Source organism: Tyto alba, unplaced genomic scaffold, assembly GCF_018691265.1.
Source record: "Tyto alba isolate M040663 unplaced genomic scaffold, T.alba_DEE_v4.0 Super-Scaffold_14, whole genome shotgun sequence".
NCBI lineage: Eukaryota > Metazoa > Chordata > Aves > Strigiformes > Tytonidae > Tyto > Tyto alba.
The window spans coordinates 10,587,468-10,609,455 of record NW_024881276.1 but is presented as its reverse complement, the minus strand read 5'-3'; the positions used below and the strand labels follow the sequence as shown (position 1 = coordinate 10,609,455).

Genomic DNA, 21,988 nt, shown 5'->3' with positions numbered 1-21,988 from the left:
ATCATAAATTCATAGCCAGGCTATTTAAGATTCAGGGTAAATATTTATTCAGCCTGTTTCAGGGGAAACTCCTACTGTCTTCTGACAGGACCAGGAGAAAAAACAAGAGAATATGGCTGAAGGACATCATGGGCATATTGTTGTGTGCTATGCAACACTCTACTAATGCTTTCATTTTATAGATGATAGAAATTATTTATTTTTTTCATGACTATGGAATAAATCAAGTGAAATTCAATTGCAAGTCACGTTTCAATGTAGCATAATTTTCTAAACATGGCTTATAAATAGTTAAAAGTATGTTTTGAAAAGGACACAAAACCAGCTTCTCACATTGGAACTGGCAGAATGGTTTGGCCAGATACTGTCTCTGATGTGCTCACCAAACCATTATGTTAAAGGCTTGTAAACTGGTTCTGTCTTGGCTAATATAGGTTGTCATGAAAACGCATAATACACAGGAAAAGAAATACTGTAAAATAAAAATAATATACCTTCTTGTTCTGGTCTTGACACCGAAACTTTCTTTTGTGCCAGGAGAGGGCCAAAGGCAGCTGCTTCTTTCCCCTTGGGAACTAGGGAAAACAACTTGTCAAATGCTGAGTCATCATGGAAACAGAAAATGGAACTTTATTCCTTTATACCAATTGCTATCATTTATTTAAATAACTCAATGTATGTGTTTTCCACTCCACCACCAAACTCACATTCCTAACCCCAGTTAGATACTAACTCTGAATTTTAAAACTTTGTTTAAATTGCTCTTTTCCACAGCACCGTGCCTTCTAAGCTGTGGGCAATGGAGCCACAAGTTTCACAAGGTCATAAAATGTTGACCATGATCTTTCTTTGGCATGCTGATCTGCTTTCTTGCTACAAAACTTCAGCTAATGATTGAAGTACCTGAAGTATTCCAGACAGCAAAGATAATTACTCCACGGCTTGGCAGCACTTTGCCAGCATCAGCCTCAAATATGGGTAATGTCAGAGGCTTTGTAAAAGCCATTAACGTTGGGCGATCAAAGGCTCACAATTCTATATTCATATAAGCAATAGCTGGTGCTGCTGTAACTGAAGCCCCAGGAAATTATTTTTCTGAAGGTGTACTCTCTGCTGGGGTACATGTTCTCCTGCAATCCTGATCAGCTCTGCTGTCTGTTGGGAAGGAAGGATGCAGCGACTGCCCTACCTCTTCCTCACCCTCCTTGCAACACCTGGCAAACACTGCCTGATGTTTTGATAACCAGTCCTGGTGTAAAACCCTGAACAAGTTCTTTTGTAAAAACTGGTTGATATGTCTTGTGACAAACTGGAAGAGTTGGTACAGCAGCACAGGCAATGAATGTTAAGTGCATTCTCTAAGATACTGGCCTAAAGGAAGTTGTTACTCAAGAAGCACTATTTTTCAGCAGCAGCCTTGGAGACTAAGGCAAAACCTCTCATGTCTGATGAGCTACAAAGATATAGAAGCTTGCAGACTCTTATTTACACTAAGTAATACTCTAAAACACTCTAAGTATTTTTAAAGTTTGGTGGTTAAGCTTCTTTTGTACTATTTTAAGTGATTAATAGAGAAGTGCGCTCACTAAAAAAAATGATAGTCTCAACTTCTTTGTCCAGAGCCTGTGTAAGTAACTAATCACACATGAGATAAGGGGATGATCTGCTTTCACAGGCAGAGGATTCTATCCTTTGAAAACACATATGCAGACAATACCTATGGTATATACATAGACTTCTATGAAAACAGGAGGCACTTAAATGTGGTGTTTTAGAGGAGGAGTGAGGGAGAATCCTTTGGATTACTGCTTACAGAAGGTGTTAGTGGAAATCCTGACAGACAAGTTCACTTTTCAGACACACCATGTGGGCAGCAGTGCTAAGAAAAGCTCAGACTTCCTCAACAGTGCCAGATGATAGGAGCTATGGAAATGGAAATTACTTTTCCCTACTCAGCATTGTATCATATATGCTATTAAAAAGTTGCAAATGCCAAGTATTTAAAAAGTCACTACTTTCACATGCATGCATATTTGTTCAGAGGGGAGTTTGTTCCCATGAGTTCCACTGAACTAGGGCTTTCCATCAAAATACTCCAACATACAGTCATAAACACTTACTCAGTTTTAAGAAAATACTTACAACCTACTGCAATCCAGAGCCTCCTAGCACCATAAAGACTCTACTTAACCTTTCTTCCCCTTTAGAACTGTCAAAAATTGCTCTGTGTGTACAGCAGAGAAAACACACGCTAATGAAGAGGCCCTGGAGGCACTTCCAGAGGTGCTGAATTGAGCTGAGAGAGGAGACTCATTCAATCTTACAAGATTTCTGATGAATTGCCAGCAGCGTGTCCTCTCTTGTTGCCCTTGCAGGCTTCCCCTCACCCAGACCATTGCTTAAATCACCTGGATAAAATTCTTACTTAAGGCAAGGATTAATATATATTTCTCCAAATTAATATATGTCTACATATACACATTTAGGAATAGGCACATAGAGATTAGGTGTTAAGTTTACTGCCATGCCATAAACTTGGCCTTGTGCTTAGTGAAGGAGGCTCAGGCTGTGAAAACCCTTGCCAAAATGAAGAGAACTATTAAAATATGAGCACTTCTGGAAAGAGTGCTCATATTTAACTGAAGACAACAGCTGCCAGAATTATTTATTTACTGAGTTATTGAATTACACTTGAATTCACTTGAGGGATGTACTTGCAGGTGCAGTTGTGCACCGCAGATGCTCCAAGTGAAAAACTGTCATGCACATAAAAATGGCCAAATTTTGTATCCAAATCTATTTTTGTTTTCAGTCTCAGGCATTACACTCAGGTTCTCCACTTACTGGAAGATACTACATGCATATTATGAGAAACTAAGCTTCAGCTTACAGAAAGTTTTCCAAGAAACCTTACTTCTTGGAACTTGTCTACATTTTACATCAGATCATCACTGGACATAGTCAGGATCCAAAGTTTACCCCATTCTAAGTACTAGGGAGGAGTCAGGATTGCTCTTTGCACCTCTTCTGCTGTCAGGAGGTGCTTGCAGAAAGGCAGGCCTCATCTCTTGTTCCCTGAGAACATACTCTCACCAACAAAAGCTCACACACGTCCCACTTCAGGCACAGCAGTCTCTTCTACTTTCTGTACTGCTGGTGCCCACTCACCTGCTTATCTGCAGCACTAGCTACTATATAATGTCAACATATAAAACCCTTCATATCATGATGCCACACATTTTTAACCATTGATGTCATCATGATACTCTTATGAGGTAAATTGGGTTGATCTTATGAGCAGGAATTAGTGGCAGAGAGAACTAATGCACAGGTCTTCAGAGGTACCTATGTAACCAGATACCACCCATTTCCATAGGAGTTGTGTCTATGAATGTCTGTGATGAGCTGAGCATATGTAAGTGTCATTGGTGACATTCTGGTCCTGAGAACAGCCACCTTGTTGCTGACACAGATTCTTGCATTGGCAAGAAATTCAGTGTTGCTATCTGTGACATATATCTGAGTATTGCCTCTCTTTTGAGGAGGGGGAATCTCTTTGAGCCATGTTAGGTTCAGTTTGTCAACTGTATAATGTATCAGGAACTGCAGCAAGGAAAGAGACTTTCTGCGAAATAGAACAGCCTCAGCCAGCTCTATTTGGCTGAAAGTACTCACAGAAAACAACTCTGAAACTACTGAGGATGCCTGCAATCATGGAAACAGCAATCATTGCAATAACCTCAGAAAATGAGATAGTGCTGAAAAGAAGCATTGAGACGTTGGTCTAGCACAAAAGTGCCTAAATAGAGTGCCATGAAGGGGATTTAGAAACTAATTTACACATGAAACTAGAATTCCACTTTAAAAACACCAGGTTTACAGGGAGTGCTGCGCATAATGAAATAGATGAGGTTCGAGAGCCACCTCCTAGCCATTCCCCTGTCCGGGGACCTTTAGATAGCTAAGTAAAGAAAGATAACAAACTGCACTAAAAGGTAAAGCAGAAGAGCTAGTTAGATTCAAGCATATCCTTTCGTACAGCGCACAGCAGTGTCCTCTTAGGAGTGCAGACAGGCACCAGTTCACTCTGCCTGTCAAACAGGTTTGTTAGCACTGGTCTGCCAGTTGTGCCAACTCTGGCTACATGACTTCTTGTTTGGATCTTGTTTTCCACCTGGCTTGTTTGGAGCACAACTGGAGCGAGCTCAGGTCCACCTGGAAAGTACCACGTAGAGACCCTCAAGTAATCTGTAAATCACATCAGGGCCAATGAGATCACGAGAGCAACACGAAGCTTCAGGAGCACATCTGGAAAAGCACTGGCTTGGACGAAGCTGCAACATTAAAGGTTCAAAGTATAAAAAAATAAAAAGAAGAAAAAAAAAAAAGAAGCCAACCCCCCAAACCCAACAAGCAGAAGCTCAGTAGAATAGGTCTGTGGAGCACTGTTTTATCAGAACCCTTCAGAAACAGTACAAAAGCACTGGTAGGCAACTGGTAAGTGACTCTGTGGTGCTAAAGGAGCTTACTGAAAACACTGATAAATTTTCCTTTATGTGCACTTGGTTTCACCTCTCTGCTTTGCCAACTGCTGTATATAAAATCACTTATAGTGCATTTGGAAATGTCATTTTTTCTGAAAAATATGGCCTGTTTTATAGCTTGGAGGTAATTTTCTATTTGTCTGCAGTAATGCATGTGTTATCCTTAAAGCTTTAATTCCTTTTTTTTTTTTTTTCCCTGTTAGTGGGACTGTATTCCTTATATATCATCTGTGGCATCACACTGAGCTCTTGCTGAGGCAGCTATACTGGAAGAACAGCTACACGTCAGAATATAAGCACCCATGTATTTAAGTGTGCTAGTTATGGGCAATGTGGTATATTTTTATTTCTCATTGTGGCTGTTTGATTTTTCTCTGCCCTGGAAAATGCCTATGCCTGGTCTTTCCTAGTTAGTCTAGTTAGTCTAAATGTAAAAATAACACACAAAATCAGGGAAAAGTAACTCACTGTTGGTAATTCTAACACATAAAATTCTAAAGTGCCTGAAACTGCAGCATGTGGAAACTCTCACAATAATGGTACTCGTCTTTCTAACACTATTCTCTGATGTTCAAAGACTATGAAAAAATCCCAGAAAACCAGAGTGGGCACTATAAAAAAATCAAACAGAATATAAGAGGTCATAAAATGAAGCCTAGCTTCCTATATACACAGTATATCACTATGTTGGACTCAAAGGAATATGCCACATCTCTGCTACCACATCTTCCTCTGAAAGAATTACAGTTCCCAGATGTCTGACATCTTTTGAGCCTTTTATCTATAGCTGTGGACTGAGCATTATTTGCTCACACAGTGGTCTAATTAGCAGAAAAAGGTAAGATTAAGAGCAAACATTCTGATTAACTAAGAGAGTGCTCTTGTTCAGAATTAAGAGGCTAGAGCCCCTAAGGGAAGCAGTCCACTTTTAGTATTCCGAAATAAACCAGAAAACCTCTTTATCATTCTTGGTGCTATCAAAGGAAGGAGCTCTGTAATGAACACAGCGGGCTACATGATACTACAGGAGTGTTTTCAGCACCATATGAGTTTCATAAACTGATAAAGAACAGAATATGGAATATAGTTGCAGTTGGCAATACCATTACGGATTACGAATGGTACACGAAAAACACCATTTAATAATTCTTTTTTTTTCCTGCAGTATTTTTCTGTGGCTCCTCATGTATCTATTATGTAGTAAAACTACTATGATAAAATAATACATACATTTAAAAATAACAATTAGGATCTCCAAAAAGTGTGACCTATCCATTTTTCCTAATTAACTACTCTTCCTGGAAGACAAACAGTACCAACATTAATAATACAAAGGGCAGATGCTATGTGAATACTTGAGGAGATTATATGGAGGAACTTAATGTGGTAGTAAAGGAATCACTGCTGCATAGGTATCAGCAGAGGAGGAAAAACCCGATGTGTAAATTTAGGAGCTGTAAATTTGAGATAATCATGTACTCCAAAGGATCATCCAATATCATTAAAAATTAAAGTGTTTTTAAAGCCAAACGTTCAAGCAACTGAGTGCCTAAATCATGACTGAATTTTTATAACAAGGATCAAGTATAGCATATACAAATTTAAAAGGAAAGGGAACACAGTTAACATATGCAACCCATCCTGAAAGAAAAATGCAAATGGCACAATGCCTTAAGTCCTATACATAGTTGGTATCAAACAAAAAAAGCATAAATAATACAGCATTCACATACTTAATGAAACTACATCTTGGACATATTGATATCGCTGTATCAAGAAGCACACTAACCTTCTGCCCATATCCCCTGTCAAAATAAAATCTCTCTAGCGTGTACAGCATATAAATCCCTTATATTAATAATGGAAAAATCCAGCCAATTGTGACTGGAACAAAGACGGTCTAGGCAAAAATACAGATAAAACACAGTACTTTAATATTTTCAAGCAATAATATTCATTGTCACTGCTGCCAGTTGTAGTGGCAATTTTGTAGAGACAAGTAGTTTCTACCTAGCCCAGGTATATGGCATTCAAACGTCATGTAACCCAGTACAGAAGAGAACGTCCCCTTTGTGTCATCAGGCATAGAGACCAGAACCCTATGTCCTTTCAACCAAAAAAGACAGTGACCCTACCCCAAGAGCACTATTTCTGGCAAGCCTTCCTGACCTGTCCAAGCAGGTTACAGAAGAAACCAATTGAGATGTCTGAGCTACTTCCCTCAATCCATCCACCCATCCACCCACCCACCCATCCATCCATCCATCCCAGAAAGGCAGAAAGGGATAGGAGGACTGACTTGGATGGTATATTTTTTTTTTTTCTAATGGGCTGCCTTGCCTCACAATTGAGGAAGCAGAAAAGTCCACGGTCCTTTACGGCACAGAATTTTGAATAAATGTATCTATAACTAATAACAGTATTAACTATAAATATTTAATTTATTGTTTACAATAACTATTAACAGAACCTATTAGTCCTATGTCCCTAAAATGGCTATACCATCAGTATTCTTGCAATTCTGTTTGCAAAGAAAAGCTTTTTCTCCTACAAAAGTCATAATTACAGGGAAGCATACTCTTGCTGAGGGTAAATATCCCTTCAGGTTCCACTAGCATTTTGCAGTTAATTACTCAACCTTTCTGAGTCCTTCCTGGTCTTATAAAATTTAGCTGAACATATGTGGTACCACCAGTGCTGGTCAGTTCACACCATTCTCTTGGCACATGCAAGGTCCCCATCAACTCACTTTCATGAAGAAGCTTGAGCACCTGAGAACCTATACCTAACAAAAGTTGCCATATGCATTGCAACTGTCTTCTGCTCACTTTCTCCATACTTCCTGCAAAATTTTGGCCAGTTTTGGATTAATTAGCATGACTGGAAAGCGTTATGTCCTTCTTTAGGATAGTACTTTTGTGGAAATTTGTGTGAAACAGAATTCTCTAATTGTAAAAGTATGAGATTGGCCATCAGAAGACCTGAGTTTTATTGCTTCTTGTGAGAGAACAGAGGGCAAGTCACTTAATCCTCTGGTCTGAGACTCTCAAATGCATTTGGTAGTACCAGTACGGTAAGGCTAAACCCCAAGGATAGCTCCTCATCCAGTGAAAACTTCAACTCCAATTTGGCTTCACCTCCTGCACCTGCTACCTCTTTTAGGTAAGTGATTTTTGAAGAGAGCCTTAGAAGATGGATAGGAAGTGGCATAAGCTTGTCAGAAGTGAAAGGCTGAGTGAAGACATAGGCTGAGGCTTAGGTAATGAATCTGTGTGGCTGGCCACAGGGAGAGTGGCATCCTGAGCACAGGATCCTCAACTTTGGAGGCATGGCACCGTTAGCCAGAAACTTTTCACTGCTTGATGTGGTTAAAAGCTGACATGCAGCAATGTATTTTTGCATGTGGCTAGGTGGCAGCTGTTTTGATAATTTTGAAATATCACCAATTGCTGAATTATGAGCTTATGTGCTTATAGTACCAGAGAGGGATCTAAGCATCCTCCAGGATACAGGTCTACACACATGGAATACCACTATTTTCTAAACTGCTTTGAAATGCTCAGTTTAAAGTAATGAATCATAGAATCTTATAGGTTGGAAGGGGCATTTGTAGGTCACCTACTCTGACCTCCTGATCAGGAGGTTGCTCAAGGCCCAGCTCAATCATATTATGAGTATCTCCAAGGATGGATATTTTACAACCTCTCTGCATACCTGTACCAATTTTTGTCCACCTTCATGGTAAAATTTTATTTTCATTACATCTAATCAGATTTGGTTTTTTGTTCCAACTTATTACTTCTCATCCCATTGCTGTACATTTTCAAGAAGAGTCTGGATGTGCCTTCCCTGTAACCTTCCATTAGATAGCTGAAGACAGCTGTGAGATCTCCCCTTAGCCTTCTCCTCTTAAGGCTGAAAGAGTTACTCTCAACCTCTCCTCACATATCATGTTTTCCAGGCCCTTGACCTTGGTGGAGCACTGCTAGACTCATGCCAGTATGTCCTCATCTGTCTTGTAATGGAGACCCCAAAACTGGACATTGCACCCCAGATGTGGTCTCACAAATGCCAAATATAAGGGAAGAACCACTTCCCTTTTTATGCAAACCTTCTTCCAAAGCAGTCATCCCATGTCTGTAACGCTACATGAGGCTTTTGTTGCTCTTTGCATTTGCTTTTGTTGAACTTCATAATGTTCTTGTCAGCCCACTTCCATGGCCTGGCCAGGTCCCCCTTAATAGCAGCGCTGCCCTTTAGTGTATGGGTCATTCTCCCCAGCTTGGTATTGTCAGCAAACCTGAAATATGCCATAAGCACTCACTATTAATATTTGCAGGAAGGGAGGAGGTTAGTGAACAAAGACCTGACTTCACTCTGTTTATCAGCTCACTATAACTTAGTGAAGCAATGAGTCTATATCCTTAGCCTGAACTGAAACACACCAATTACCGCTGAAAACCAAAAAAAAGGCAATTTTAGGAGAAGTATGCCTTTGGTAAAGAAGCCTGTATTCTTAAATGTATTTAGGTGAATAATCACATTTTTTCTTGGCTTTCTTGTAGTAGCAATATTACCAACCATTTTTTCCAGAGGACTTTAAAATGATCTTTCCTTTTAAAAAAAATATATTTATGTATCTTTTCAAATCAAATAGCAACAATTTGACTGCTAACTTAAACTTCATTTGTGTTCATTTTTATCATTATGAAATATGGTGCATAATTTTAATTACTGTGGGATAGTTTGTATTATTGTCTATACTTTGGAAAAGAGAAAGTATCATGAATAAACTACTAGCGGGGTGTATTTTTCATATTGCATGTTTTTGCCACTACCTTGAAGAATGTTTGACTGAGCCAGATGTACTAAAAAACAATTAAAATGCATTTCGAAAATGTTAAAGAATACAGCAAGAAATTGCATAGCATACCAGATAATAATTGGAAGGAAACACCTGAAAGCAGACTGAGGAAACCTTTGTCAATATACCTGATAAACGACTGTCAGAAATTAAGCAAGACTCATGCTCAAATACCATCAAATGCTTTAAATTTGAGAGTGTCCATTCAGATAAATTCTCATATTTAAACAAAAGGGAAAAAAAACCCCAAACCTTTGTGATTCACACAGTTATTTTTCTGTTGGGAATGACATGAGCAACAGTGGTGCCTATTATATGGTCTATATTATTTGAAACACAAGGACACCAAAGTCTATGGTTTTGCTCTGAACAATGCACAGTACTCATGAATCAAAGCTAACTATTGTCTTACTTGTAATGAGGCAGCACACTATCTTGTTTTGCTGGGACTTCTGTGAAGAAAGCGGGGAGAAGCTATGTGCTACGCCTCAGCTGCTCTGAAAGCACAGCCTGCGGAGTGCCCGTCAGGGTGGTGCACTCCCTCTCTGCTCACATTCACTGCAGACAGGTTCCCCTAATCGGGAGATTCCGTACCTTTAGTCTCACCAGCAGGTATGTTAGGTTTCTTTTCATTTTCTATAAGTAAATGATGATAAAATAGCTGTAATGTTTAATGATGATTTTGTTAGTGTTTATATATATTTTTACATTGAAACCAGCATTTAAAGAAAATGAAGAAACTTACAAAAGACATCTCCTCTAAGGCTTTGCTCATGGTCAATTTGATTCTCAAAATCTTCCTTCTCCTCTTCGTCTGACTCTTCTGCCTCTTCTTCTGCAGTAGCTTCAGTTTCTTTGTCTTCCTCACTGTAGTTCCCACCAAGATCAATACCACCATCATAGTCCAGTAACTGCAAGTGGGTCTTAGAAGATGGTGTCACAGATGCCTCTGGGATCACATTCTTGATTGTTTCCTGCTTTTTCACACTTTTTTTATGTGCAAGAAGTTTCTTAATTGTGTCCTTAGCTGTTCCAGGGATTCTTGCAATTTCCTTAACTGACTTTTCAGGGATAACTAGAACCAAGAAGAAAATATGAAATATTCATCTAAGGAATAATTCAGCAATGTCAACATTTATAAATGTCAGCCTCGTGTCCTTTACAGTGTCCAGAGGCCCATACAACCAAATTCTCTACTATGAGATATACATTCAGCTCTGCACAGAACTGAATACACATGCACGTGTTTAGCTCTGTTGGATAGATAATCTTCAGTTTGAGTTGGACCTCTATGTAACACAGACCATAAAGCACCGTACATTAACTATTTTTACACTGAAGCTTAGGTAAAAAATAATTATCCTTCTTCAGTTTGTGAACTACTAAAAATTGTCCATGGAGGTGTGATTCCTTGCATAACAAATACCAGCCCACTAACAATGAGAATTTTTCATAGTTATTTTTGTGAACTTCGCTGGACCAACTTTCCCTGCATCACAGCCTGAAAGGCACTAAATGGAGTGTATTTTGAGAGGAGATACATTGAGCTGCTCCATCACACTTCTCTGACTTCTAAGGGAAATTTAGTTCTACGGGGTAAAACCCCAAAATTCAGAGAAGCATCCAAGAATGCCAAATGATCATCTTCTTGCAATTCCAAGGTGGACTGGAAGATAAATATAAAATTTCCTGAGATTTTTACTATTTTATGATTCCTCTTGGCTACAAAATACCAAAAGGATAGCCAGCCTTGTAGTATCTTGCAACTTCGGATTCTGCTCTGAAACACAAAGGCTGCCATAATTGAAAAACTTAGAGTGGGGTAAAAGTCAATAGAGATTGTTCAAGTCTGTAAAGAAAAAACAACTGAATTTGGGGTTTTCCCTATTGTGAAGTATAATGAGGTCAAAAATCCTCTATATCCAGGCAAAAACTTCAAAACATTAATTGGTAAGAGGACATCTTTACATTTACATGGCAGCCCTGATTTTCAAATCATGCTTTCCTTGTCAGTGTATTTGAGTTTCAAGACACAAGCCTTTGATTTCTTTTAAAATTCAATTTTTCTCTCTCTACAATCATCAAATTACATTTGGATGCCAGAGTGAAGGACATTTTTCACAGGAACCCATTTGAAGATTCATTTCTAGAAATGTGGGGAGGCAGGATTGATTTTCTATGAGTGGTGGACCCAACAGAAGCACAAAGGGCTCCTTTGAAACAGTATGTTGGTCAGCTGTTCTTCATGTTCTCTTAAGATAGGAAAATTATCAGTTCACATGAAATGAGGAGATATTTTAGTTACATATTATAAAAAACTTGCTTACTCTCCTTGTTATAGGATAGTAAAACATAGGAGCAAGTCACTTAGATTATTTGAACTATATCACTAGAAGTTTAAAAAAACTGTTAGGCTATCATATGCCATTAATATGTTAGATACGATCTGCCTCAGAGCAAAAGAACAGACTAAGTGATCTTTTTTAGTCCCTTCCAGATGTAGTCTTCTGTCATCTGACAAAGACTGATGGCTCTTTGTGCTGATGGCCTAATCATAACTGAGGGTTAAAGCCAGGATGACTTCAGATCAGTTTGTTCAAGGCATGTGTACAGTACAAAGCAAATTCAAAGGAGAAATTATGGCAATGCTGCAGGTGTTGTTTTTTATCAGCAACATTAGTTGCAGCTCAACATCAGTCAAGGAACACCACTGTGCCAAGACTAGGTGTGGAAGGGTCTGTGTGACAAATATGCAAGTTTTAAAGACATAAATATGAGGAGTTCTAGTTTATGAGATGATCTCATCCCACCATAAGGATTCCACTAGAGTTAACCAAGTCCCTACCTGTAATAGTGCCAGAGCTACTGAAGAACAGTGTCCTTGAGGTTTAAAGTCCATGGCAATGGACTTGAGTCAATGAGACTTTTAAAACAATTCAGGATTTCATGAAGACTATGACATGACCAGTCAGTATGCAATTATATACCCTCTAGTGTTAGCCACAGCCTGAATCTGCGTGGATAAGGAAGAAGGGGTGGTAAGCAGGGTAGCACAATGTCCTGGTTTGGGCTGGAATAGAGTTAATGTTTCTTTTTGTTAACTAGAATAGTGCTGTGTTTTGGATTCAGCATGGGGTTTCGTATGACAAGAATGCTGATAGCACACTGATGTTTTGGGTTGCTGCTGAGATTTCAAGGACTTTCCAACTCCCCGCGTCCTACCCATGCACAAGTGCACAAGAAGCAGGGAGGGAGCATGTCCAGAGCACCAGATCCAAACTGGCCAATGAAATATTCCATATCATGGAACGTCATGCTCACTATATAGAGGAGGGGAGGCCAGGAAGGGGCTCTCTCTCTCTCTCTCTCTCTCTCTGGCTTCCAGGATTGTGACTGTGGGATCTTGGTGTTTCAGGATCATTAGCCGGGAAAGGGCTGGGTATTGGTCAGCAGGTGGTGAGCAATTGCATTGTGCATTGCCTGTTTATACTTTCTATTACTGTCATTGTTTTATTTTATTACCATTATTAAACTGTTTCTATCTCAACCTGCGAGTCTCCCTTTACCCCTCCAATTCCCTCCCCAATTCCCAGGTTGGGGTAGAGGGTGGGTGAGCAGCTGCAGGTTGTTTGGCTGCCGACCAGGCTCAAACCACAACACACAACCATGTCATAAGCTACTAACAGCCTCCTACAACTTAAGTCTTTTGTGTGAAGTACCTAGGAAATAATGAGAGCTGAGCTGTTCCAGTGTGCTGTATGAAAGCTCTTCCATAGATGGAGACTATTTCCAGCAATGGTTCAGAACAGCCTTATATACTGCTTCCTGTCTTTGATTCTCAATCAGTACTGATGCTGCAGTACCTACCGTCTTTCTAGATTGCAAATGGTGGGGGAAGTCAGCTATTTTTATTTCCCTTTGCTTTTGCTGTCTAGTGATTGCATTATCAGGACAAGAATATGCTCCTATTTTGCTCCTCACTTTGTAATAATAAAATCTTTATAGTATTATTTTGGACTGGACTTAGAACCTTGGGTAGTACTTTTTTCTGTGCGTTTCTTTTCATAGAGACATAGCAGAAGAACCGTAGTCTAGTAGGAAAAGGGGAAAGTTTCCTGAATTTATATTTGCTCCTGGAAAATACAATCCTATCACTGTGAATCTGTCATATTTTATTTATGACAAATGTAACTATATGATATTTAGTATCCCAAGAACAGAATCAGACTCTCTTGGTGTGTTCACTGGAGCATTCAGGTTTTTTGAGGCTGCAGTTGGAGCTATGAAGTAAAAAGATACCAATTAAAAAATAAATCAAAATTGAGGATTTTGGTTTTCTTTTCCTTTGGATAAAACTGGTAGCCTTGCTTGTCAGATACTTTCAAGTGAAGTCTTTACTAATAATCCACTAAGTGAACCTTTCCTCTGGAGGATGATGTCATGAAGGATGTAAGGTTCTCTGGGTCTAAACTCAAAATGCAGCAATAAAAATTAACAGAAAAGCTTCATTCCAATCAAATTTCCTCTTGACAATAAGTAGTAACAAGAAAATTCAGGCTGTTAATGAAGAGGCTATGGAGATTTTCAAGCCAGGACTAACTGCCCAGCAAACCTGAACATCTGCTTTTAGTTTCTGCTTTGAAGTCTTCCTAGTGAAATGAAAAAATTTTACAGCTCAACATAGTGACCTCTGCAGTGTCAGAAAACCAATCTCCTTGTATGTGCAAAACTAAGCAGTGCAGAAAATAACTGTCAGGAGTGATGAAAATAGGGGGATGAAAGTGTATAAATCTCCCTGCACTTGCAGACTCCAGTTTGCTGCTGAAATATGAAAATCTTCATAGATTAGACACCAAGCATATTTTAAGACATATCAGAAGTATCCTTCTAATCTGCTTTCAGCATTACAGTAGCTGGAGGTGTGGATTTAAGGCTTTTTATGTCTACCCATAAATTGCAGGAGGTATAATCCAGTGTAAGAACAGACCATCTTAAACTCAGACTGTTCTGTTGAATCCACTGCCTCTGGACTTGCCTGAATGAACAGCTCACCTTCTCTGGCAATCTGGGGTGCTGCAGCTGAGGCAGTGATTTTTCAGGACCCTCTGCCCCAAGACATGTATATAAATGCACAGGTGTTGCTCACAAACATTTGTGCACTGACCCATTCACATGACTGCATAGAGAATTTTGGAAAGTGAAAAGAAATGTAGTACATTTAATCTCAGCTCGTCTTTATGTACCTGCCATCAAGAAGCATATAGATTAATGCCTCCTGCTCTTATACAGTTTGTGTTTATTGGCCTAGTATGAAAATCTCTCAGCTTTCAAAGGTATTTTATTTCTTTGAATTAGAGAGAATTAAAGCAAGAGTTGGAAAACCAAAGGCAAATGGTGGCTGAGGACTAAAAGTAAATATTTTCTGTCATCAGTTGCTGTACAAGATTATAAGACCACAGAAATGGCTTGGTGTAGGATGTCTAGTGATCAAGTTGTGAAAGTTGAGTTGGAAAAGATATAGAGAGAACAGATGCCAACCTCTTGTCTCTGTGCTGCATTGTGTAAAGGGAAATACTCAGGGGGGTGACACAGAAGAGGGACACACAGTGATCCATTTTCATCCCATGCACCTGTGACCGCAGCTGGCACTGGCTGGGGTCTGAACGTAAAGGGGCTGCGATAGGAGACACCTTGCTCTGCATGCCAACAGGCACTGCACTGCTTCCACCTTCACACCTAGCAATATATTTAAAAACCTGCTGAGAGACAAACCTAGGAGATTGGCTTACAAATCCTTTTGTAGCTCCCTTTGTAGCTTCTGTATATAAAAGTTAGAGAGGGGATGAGGGATACAGACAACCATTTACCACATTTAGGGGGAGTCTGTAGATGTGAGTAAAGATTAAATCAGCAGGACATAGTTTCAGAAATCATTCTAAAAGTTCTCAACCTCTTTTAGGTAGTCTTAAGAGAGTCTGAAAGTTTTCACAGATAGGTTAAAACACAGATTCGAGACTGTTATTCTCTTTTAAGCACCATGGAATGTCATCCACCAATAGATATTCCTATCTTGTTTCATTTCTAAAATTCTTACCATCTTATTTAGTGAGGGATGCTCTGAGAAATCAGGGAAAGTTCATCACACTGGACTGTGCTTAATACATGACTTCCTATAGGAAATGTGGGATGGCAAAAGCCTAAGTGTTATTCATTGAAAGATGACAGCAGTATCTGGCTCCATGCTGAACTGAATTGTAAGAATCTCACCAGTGATATGACCAGAATCGCTTTTTAAGCTTTGAAATTTCATTATGTCAAACCCACCTTTTTTCAAGACTGGCAAGTTAGTAAGAAAGCAAAATCATATATGGGGTTTAGGGGTTACCCTTTGAGCAAAAAAGGAACATGAGTAATACAAGAAGCACAGAGAGTTGGCATGACTTTGTACGCCATTTAGAAATCCAGCAAAGCATAAGGAAGAATAGTCACCTTTGCCTCAAGCCGGGCAGTAACAAGAGTGTCATTGTTGAGCTCTTTAGAGTGATGCCTAAAGGCTGTAGGCTTTAAGTTCATACTGCTTTTTCCTGTTATTTTGCAGTTTCCTACTAAAAAAGTGAATCAAAAATAGGTTCATTTTCCTCCCAGGAATCTTAATTGCTTATGGAACCTTGTGAGACTCTATTCTTAAATAAAAGCTGAAATACGCCACGCATGTGGTGAGGGAAATGTGGTTTTTCAATGCACAATAGGAAATCAGGAAACACATGAACCTGAGAACAGCAACAGATTGCAGCAAGATAGAGGCCAGATGTGAAAATGACTAGGAGTCTTTTAGGGAGCATTTGAAAGGTTACATCTCTATGGATTCTCAAATGAAATGTGTGCTACAGACAGTTCAGAAACTGTTTCTAGCATACAGGAGTGCTGAATGGCAAAAGGGTGCCTGAACAAGTACAGGTTGTACCCATACAAGTAGCACTGTTTGCAGCCTGATGTTTCAGCAGCTTTCTCCTAAGTTAGTACATTGACATACAAATTAAATGAAAGAATTTTCCCCACCTTCTGCGCAAAGGTGAATTTTGCATTACCTCACTTACTAGGTTATTTGGTAGCATGAGATGTAGCCACAGAAATTTCATTATAAACAATGTATTTACTTACTCTAATTTCATACTCTGAAAATTAAGCTATATATGAAAATGTTTTCCATTTGTTATAAAAAGCTAATAGTGTTGCCATGGTATCCAGTTTTTTATATACTAGAGACAATTGCTATAAAGAATTAACGCTTCCCTGTGAAAACTGGATTCTCACCCTGTGGGAATAATTATGTGGAATACTGAGGACATATTTAAGAAGCCTTCCATTTAGCTGCAGCACAACCCCAGGCCCATCTGTTGGGAGCTGCCACCAAAAGAAATGTGAAGCCACAGCTTCCAGCCCCCAAATTCCCAGGGCAGTGTTCTCATCCTATTAAAACTAATAGCAAAACTTCCTTTGGCTTCAGTAAAGCTGAAGCTTTTCCACAATTGCTATAAGACACGGAGATCACCTAGCATTTCAGTGTAGGCTGGTACATCTAATTGGTGCTTGTGTCACTGAAAAAATGTTTTCCCTGATAGCAAAATGCATGTCCTGCTCACATCAGTTACATTGATCAGATTTTTTTGAGGATTGCACTAAAAATCAACTATTGAAACATTAAGGTTAAAAGAACCTTCTCCTCCTCACTTTAAAAATAAAAAAGGTGTATATGCGGGAATTACCACCAGATAAACCAGTCTCTTTTTAGCACCACTGTTTTTCTGGTTTTATCTACCACTGTATTTATTTTCCCCTTCCGTTGTTGTATAGACCTTTCTAGCTAGACCCTTGCCTTTTGACCCTCTGCTGATGGCTCTGATTTCTCTCATTACTGTGTGTTATTTCTCTATCCTCTCTTGCATTAAATCTCTTTTCCATTTAGCGTGTTCTACTAAGTTTATGAATACATGGCTCCTTCCTCTTCTAAACAACTAATGGACTTCAGTAATGGGAAATATGACATGAGAAAGTATGCAGAGAGCGAGCAAACAATTTAATAGAAAGATCAGTGAGAAAATAGAAATCATCTGTCTTCAGCACTGATATTTTTACAGAGCTAGACATTTAAAAATGTGTCATAGCCTCTCCACAGGCTAAAATATTTCCTTTGTTCATATTTAAGCAAGCATTCATGTTGAATCCTGTTTCTGCTTGAGGAAAGAATATTTTATACATAGACTTGGTCAAAAGGAGATTTTACTTTGAAATGTTCAGCTTCTCATTAAAAAGAACAAAGAAAAAAACCCCCAGACCTTTGTGCTCAGAGATGTATTTGTTTAATATTTCATCTGTGGCAAATTTTGTTTTAACAGAACCATAACAAGATGTGTCATGTCAGTTTGCTTTGATATTCAATCAGGTCTTAAGCCCCATTGCATCTTTCCATTGCAGTAAACTGCAGTGACATATCACAAAGGATGTGGTCTAGCAAGGAAATGGTCATAACATTGAATTTGAGCATGAAGAACCTTCTAAACAGTTCTGCTGTGGCAATCTGTGTCCAGATCAAACCTTTCAGTACCAGTCATGTTTCTGTGTGTTTAGTTTTTCTCATCACAAGTCAACATTTTTTACTGGAAGTACAAACTTAACAGAAGTTTAGCTTATCGATGAGGTATTGGAGGTTTCAATTACTGTTATAACAGAAGTAGGAACATGAATAATAGAGAAACTCATTGAACATCTGTGACTATGAAGTATAATCCCAATACATATCTGATCAAGAAATACTTAAAAAGATCCAGGAAAAAAAGGTTTATGTAGACTTCATCTGCTATAGATGAGAACTTTTAAAATGTTTTCACAATGTCTTTTATTAAAAGAAATTGAGCAGGCCTCAGATGTCCTCCTAAAGAAAATATCTGTAATGACGTCACAGGAGAAACCTCTGTCAGGTTTAATAAAGGTTAAATAGAAAGGTTCATCCTAAATATAAAGACAAGAACAGCCTTTCTTTTTTCTTGGAGGGTCATATTCCTTTAGAACCAGGCAACGGTATCTTTGTAGGAAGTCTTCAATATTCAGTAGACAAAGGCAAAATTATAAGTGAAAATAGTTTAGCACAGAAGTCTTGGACTTCTTCCCTTCTCTCACTTTTTGGTAAGTTATCTTGAAGTTGTTCTGGAAAGGACTTGCACAGCCCTCCAAGGGACTAGCCGTGGGAGTTCAAGAAAAACACACTGTAGAGCTATTTTAAAGCTATTTTAAAGCTATTTTCTTTGTTTCTTCAGGACAAATTCTCTTTTCTGTTCTACTTGTGATTCCTAGTGATTCTATGAGACTGGGGGACTCATAGGGAAAACTAATTTGAACAAATAATACTTTTATTAACTATGCAATGACTTGTACAATCAATATATTATTTTGTGGAGAGGTCTTGCTTGGTTAGTATTGTAGCACTTTTCAGCATGACATTGCCTAGAAAACGCCTTATAACCATCAGTTATTTGAGAAAACCAATATAGTCCCCTTCCTGATATCCAATGGTACTCACCAGCACAATCAAATCCACCTCCTCGGTAGCCCTGCTTACATTTGCACTTGAAGGATCCTTCAGTGTTGAGGCACTCTGCATGGAGGTTACACCTGTGTGTATTTGTCACACATTCATTTACATCTAGGGAAAGATATAAATGCTTCAGTGAAAACTGGGTTGAAACCCAAGCTTCATGACAGCCTGTTAGTGCCAGCCACCTGTTTCCAGGTATTGTAAGCGCTAGTGTTAGACCAAAACAGTCTAGAGACCATCAGAGGCAGAAGAATTCACACTAGGAGAGAATGTTTAGCATCAGCTCCAACTGCACAACTACTGGCATATGCATCCCTGGAAAATGTAGAGCATCCCAGTAAAGACAAAGTGAATGTCATGATTTTCTGACTGACAACAGGATTCAAACTGTAGGCTGCACACACTCTTCTGTTAACAAAACGCAAAAGGCACCAAGAGAATGTGTGACATCAGTTAGAAAACAATTCACCAAATCTTTCTAATTCTTTCATTCACTCTAGAAAAAAATGCAGTGGAAAGTAACCCTGAGCATGCAAAGACGTTGAGATCTTTTATCTACTTCTAACCTTCCAGCATACACATGACACTGTATGAAAAAGTATAATCAGGGAAAAATCAGTAGAAAATGCTATGTTCAACTGACAGCAAAACGTACAGGCATCAAGGGCAACTCATTTTGTTCTCCTTTTTGCTTATTTTGCCACATCACAAAGATGTTTCTTATTTCTTCCACATGAGGGAGACAAGCTGGTGCGCAAATTTTTGCACCATTTGCATTTTATTAAGATTGCTTCATTTTCAGCAGCTGACAGGTCCTCTCATCATGTAAGTCAGCTAGGAGACAAGTAGCAGGAAGATTGACTCAAAAATATGATATTTCTGAAAGTGAGATTCAGGCTTGCAGATAAAATCCTGACTGCTGAGACCTCTCCAGTTTTTCACTCATGCACACATATCATATGAAGAAGTATCTTCTCCACTTTAAGACTCTCAGGGTTGGCATACAATGGGAAACGTAAACTTGAGTCTCCAAAACCTGCCTTATGACCTCACTCCCACTCCTATCTCCCAATACCAAGCAAATATAGACAAAAGCCATGAATTCCCTTTCATATGCACTTCCTATAGCAGTCCCAACCCTTCCAGGCACTTCTGTAGTCAACTGCTTGAACAATACTGCTGCAGTGCCTGTTGCAGTAACTTGCACTTTGCTCTTCTTCCACCATTCAGCTAATGGATTGAAACAGGAGTAGAGGTGTTTTGACATTTGTTTTAACAGCCGGGCATATCAAGATAACTTTTTGTCTCTGTTTATTTTTGCTTGGGAGAAACTTAGGCATGCAAGAGAGACCTGAAAAGTAATTAAAACTTACTTATTGTCATGCTTTTTTTTTTTTTTTTTAAGCTCTGTACTGTCCATCCAAACAACTATTTTTACAGTCATGCAGGCACTTGATTCACATTCCTCAACAAAAAAAAAACCCAAAAAAGATTGTGAGACTACTTGCTTATCACAGGTTGAAAGCCAAGAGGTCAAAAAATGGCTCTTTAACTAAACCTGTACCAGAAATAGCACTTCTTTGTAGTCAGTTGTTGCTAACTTACTGTAAGCCCTTGCACATCTTGACTTGGTACAATGAGGTAATTTAATTTGCAAGTTCTAGTGATTAAGTTTTTCATAGGGCCACAGAGAAAACACAGAGAAAAAACTTTGAAGTGCCATAAAGAATATTCTTAGTGTGACATATTTTATCCATTTCTGAGGCAGTATTCCCAGACTAGGCCAACATGCTTCAGGCAATGACAGGAAAGATGCACAGTGTGGGAATGAAAAAGAATGAATAAGGAAAATACATGGGCTAGACCTTACCCACGCAGTCATAACGGCCACTGATGTATTTCAGCTCATAACCAAGCTGGCACTTGCAGTAGTAGCTTCCAAATGTGTTGATGCATCTGCGGTTGTAAGAGCAGACAGCTTTGCCAGTGGAGCATTCATCAATGTCTAGAGCAGGAGAAGGGATGCTGGTCAGATCCATGAGAAGGTAAAATGGTAAAGCAAGAACTAGTTGGGATTTGTGCAGGAATGCCTTGGTCTTGGCTTTCACAAGTTGTTTAATAAATACATCCTGTAATTTCACACTTCAGGATGGCTTTTGCATGTGCTCATATCAATGAAGGAGCAAAATGTGAACTAATTTTATGGAAGATTTTGAGGCCTGGCATGGTAAAAGCTAGGGTAACTGGCAGTGGGGATTCTCCCCACTGGGGACAAAGATTTGCCCTAAGGTCATGGACCAGGGTCAGGAGGAACTCCACAAATTCCATTATTTCCCTGAGAAAGAAAATGTCAGAGAATAGTTTAAGAGAGAACCCCAGAAACAGGAAACAGAGAGCAGCAGCAGCATTTCTACTGAATCTTTGCATGTCCCCTTGCTGGGCTAAGTCAAGACATAGAGAGGAGAGCGTTTCCAGACTGCGAGTGGTCTGCCCAGCAAGGCAGATGGAAGGGACAGACATTTTGGACAGAGAAGGAGGAAGTTTGGTACAGGAGGAGCCTAAGAACATTATTCAACAACCACTGTAGTTAGATGTTACTAATTTGATTTGTTTTGCTGTAATGTCAAATTTAAAATAGTACCAATTATGATATTTGTCCTTCCCTATCACATCTTAGCACACAGCAGTGACTTTGTACATAAGACATCATGCCACGCGACTGTCCTTTACAGCTTAGAACTGCTGTGAGGTGCTGCTGGACACCACAGTCAGTCTTTTTATTGTTTCTACCGTTCTGTTGCAGTGCTTAGGTGATCAAAGGGAAGTGGACCACAACAGAAAAATATTTAAACAAATCTGTAGTCAAAATTCCTCTTTCTGCCTGTCTTACACATTTCTGATGAGGGCCTCTGTTCCCCAGCGCCCAGGGCATTCCCAGACCTCTCCAGGTTCTCATTTCTTCCAGGACCAGGGTCTGCCACAAGCTAA

At 39.2% G+C, this 21,988-nt stretch overlaps 1 protein-coding gene across 1 annotated transcript in view; it reads right to left on the bottom strand.

The window, feature by feature from the left end:
* EGFL6 (EGF like domain multiple 6) overlaps positions 1-21,988 on the bottom strand; it is a 44,556-nt gene that overhangs the window by 4,867 nt on the left and 17,701 nt on the right. Inside the window, exons 6-9 of the mRNA XM_042788664.1 lie at positions 20,871-21,005; positions 18,986-19,108; positions 10,154-10,483; positions 495-575 (exon numbers count right to left, since the gene is read on the bottom strand). Coding sequence (XP_042644598.1) covers positions 495-575; positions 10,154-10,483; positions 18,986-19,108; positions 20,871-21,005 — 669 coding nt within the window. The remainder of the gene's footprint in view (positions 1-494; positions 576-10,153; positions 10,484-18,985; positions 19,109-20,870; positions 21,006-21,988) is intronic.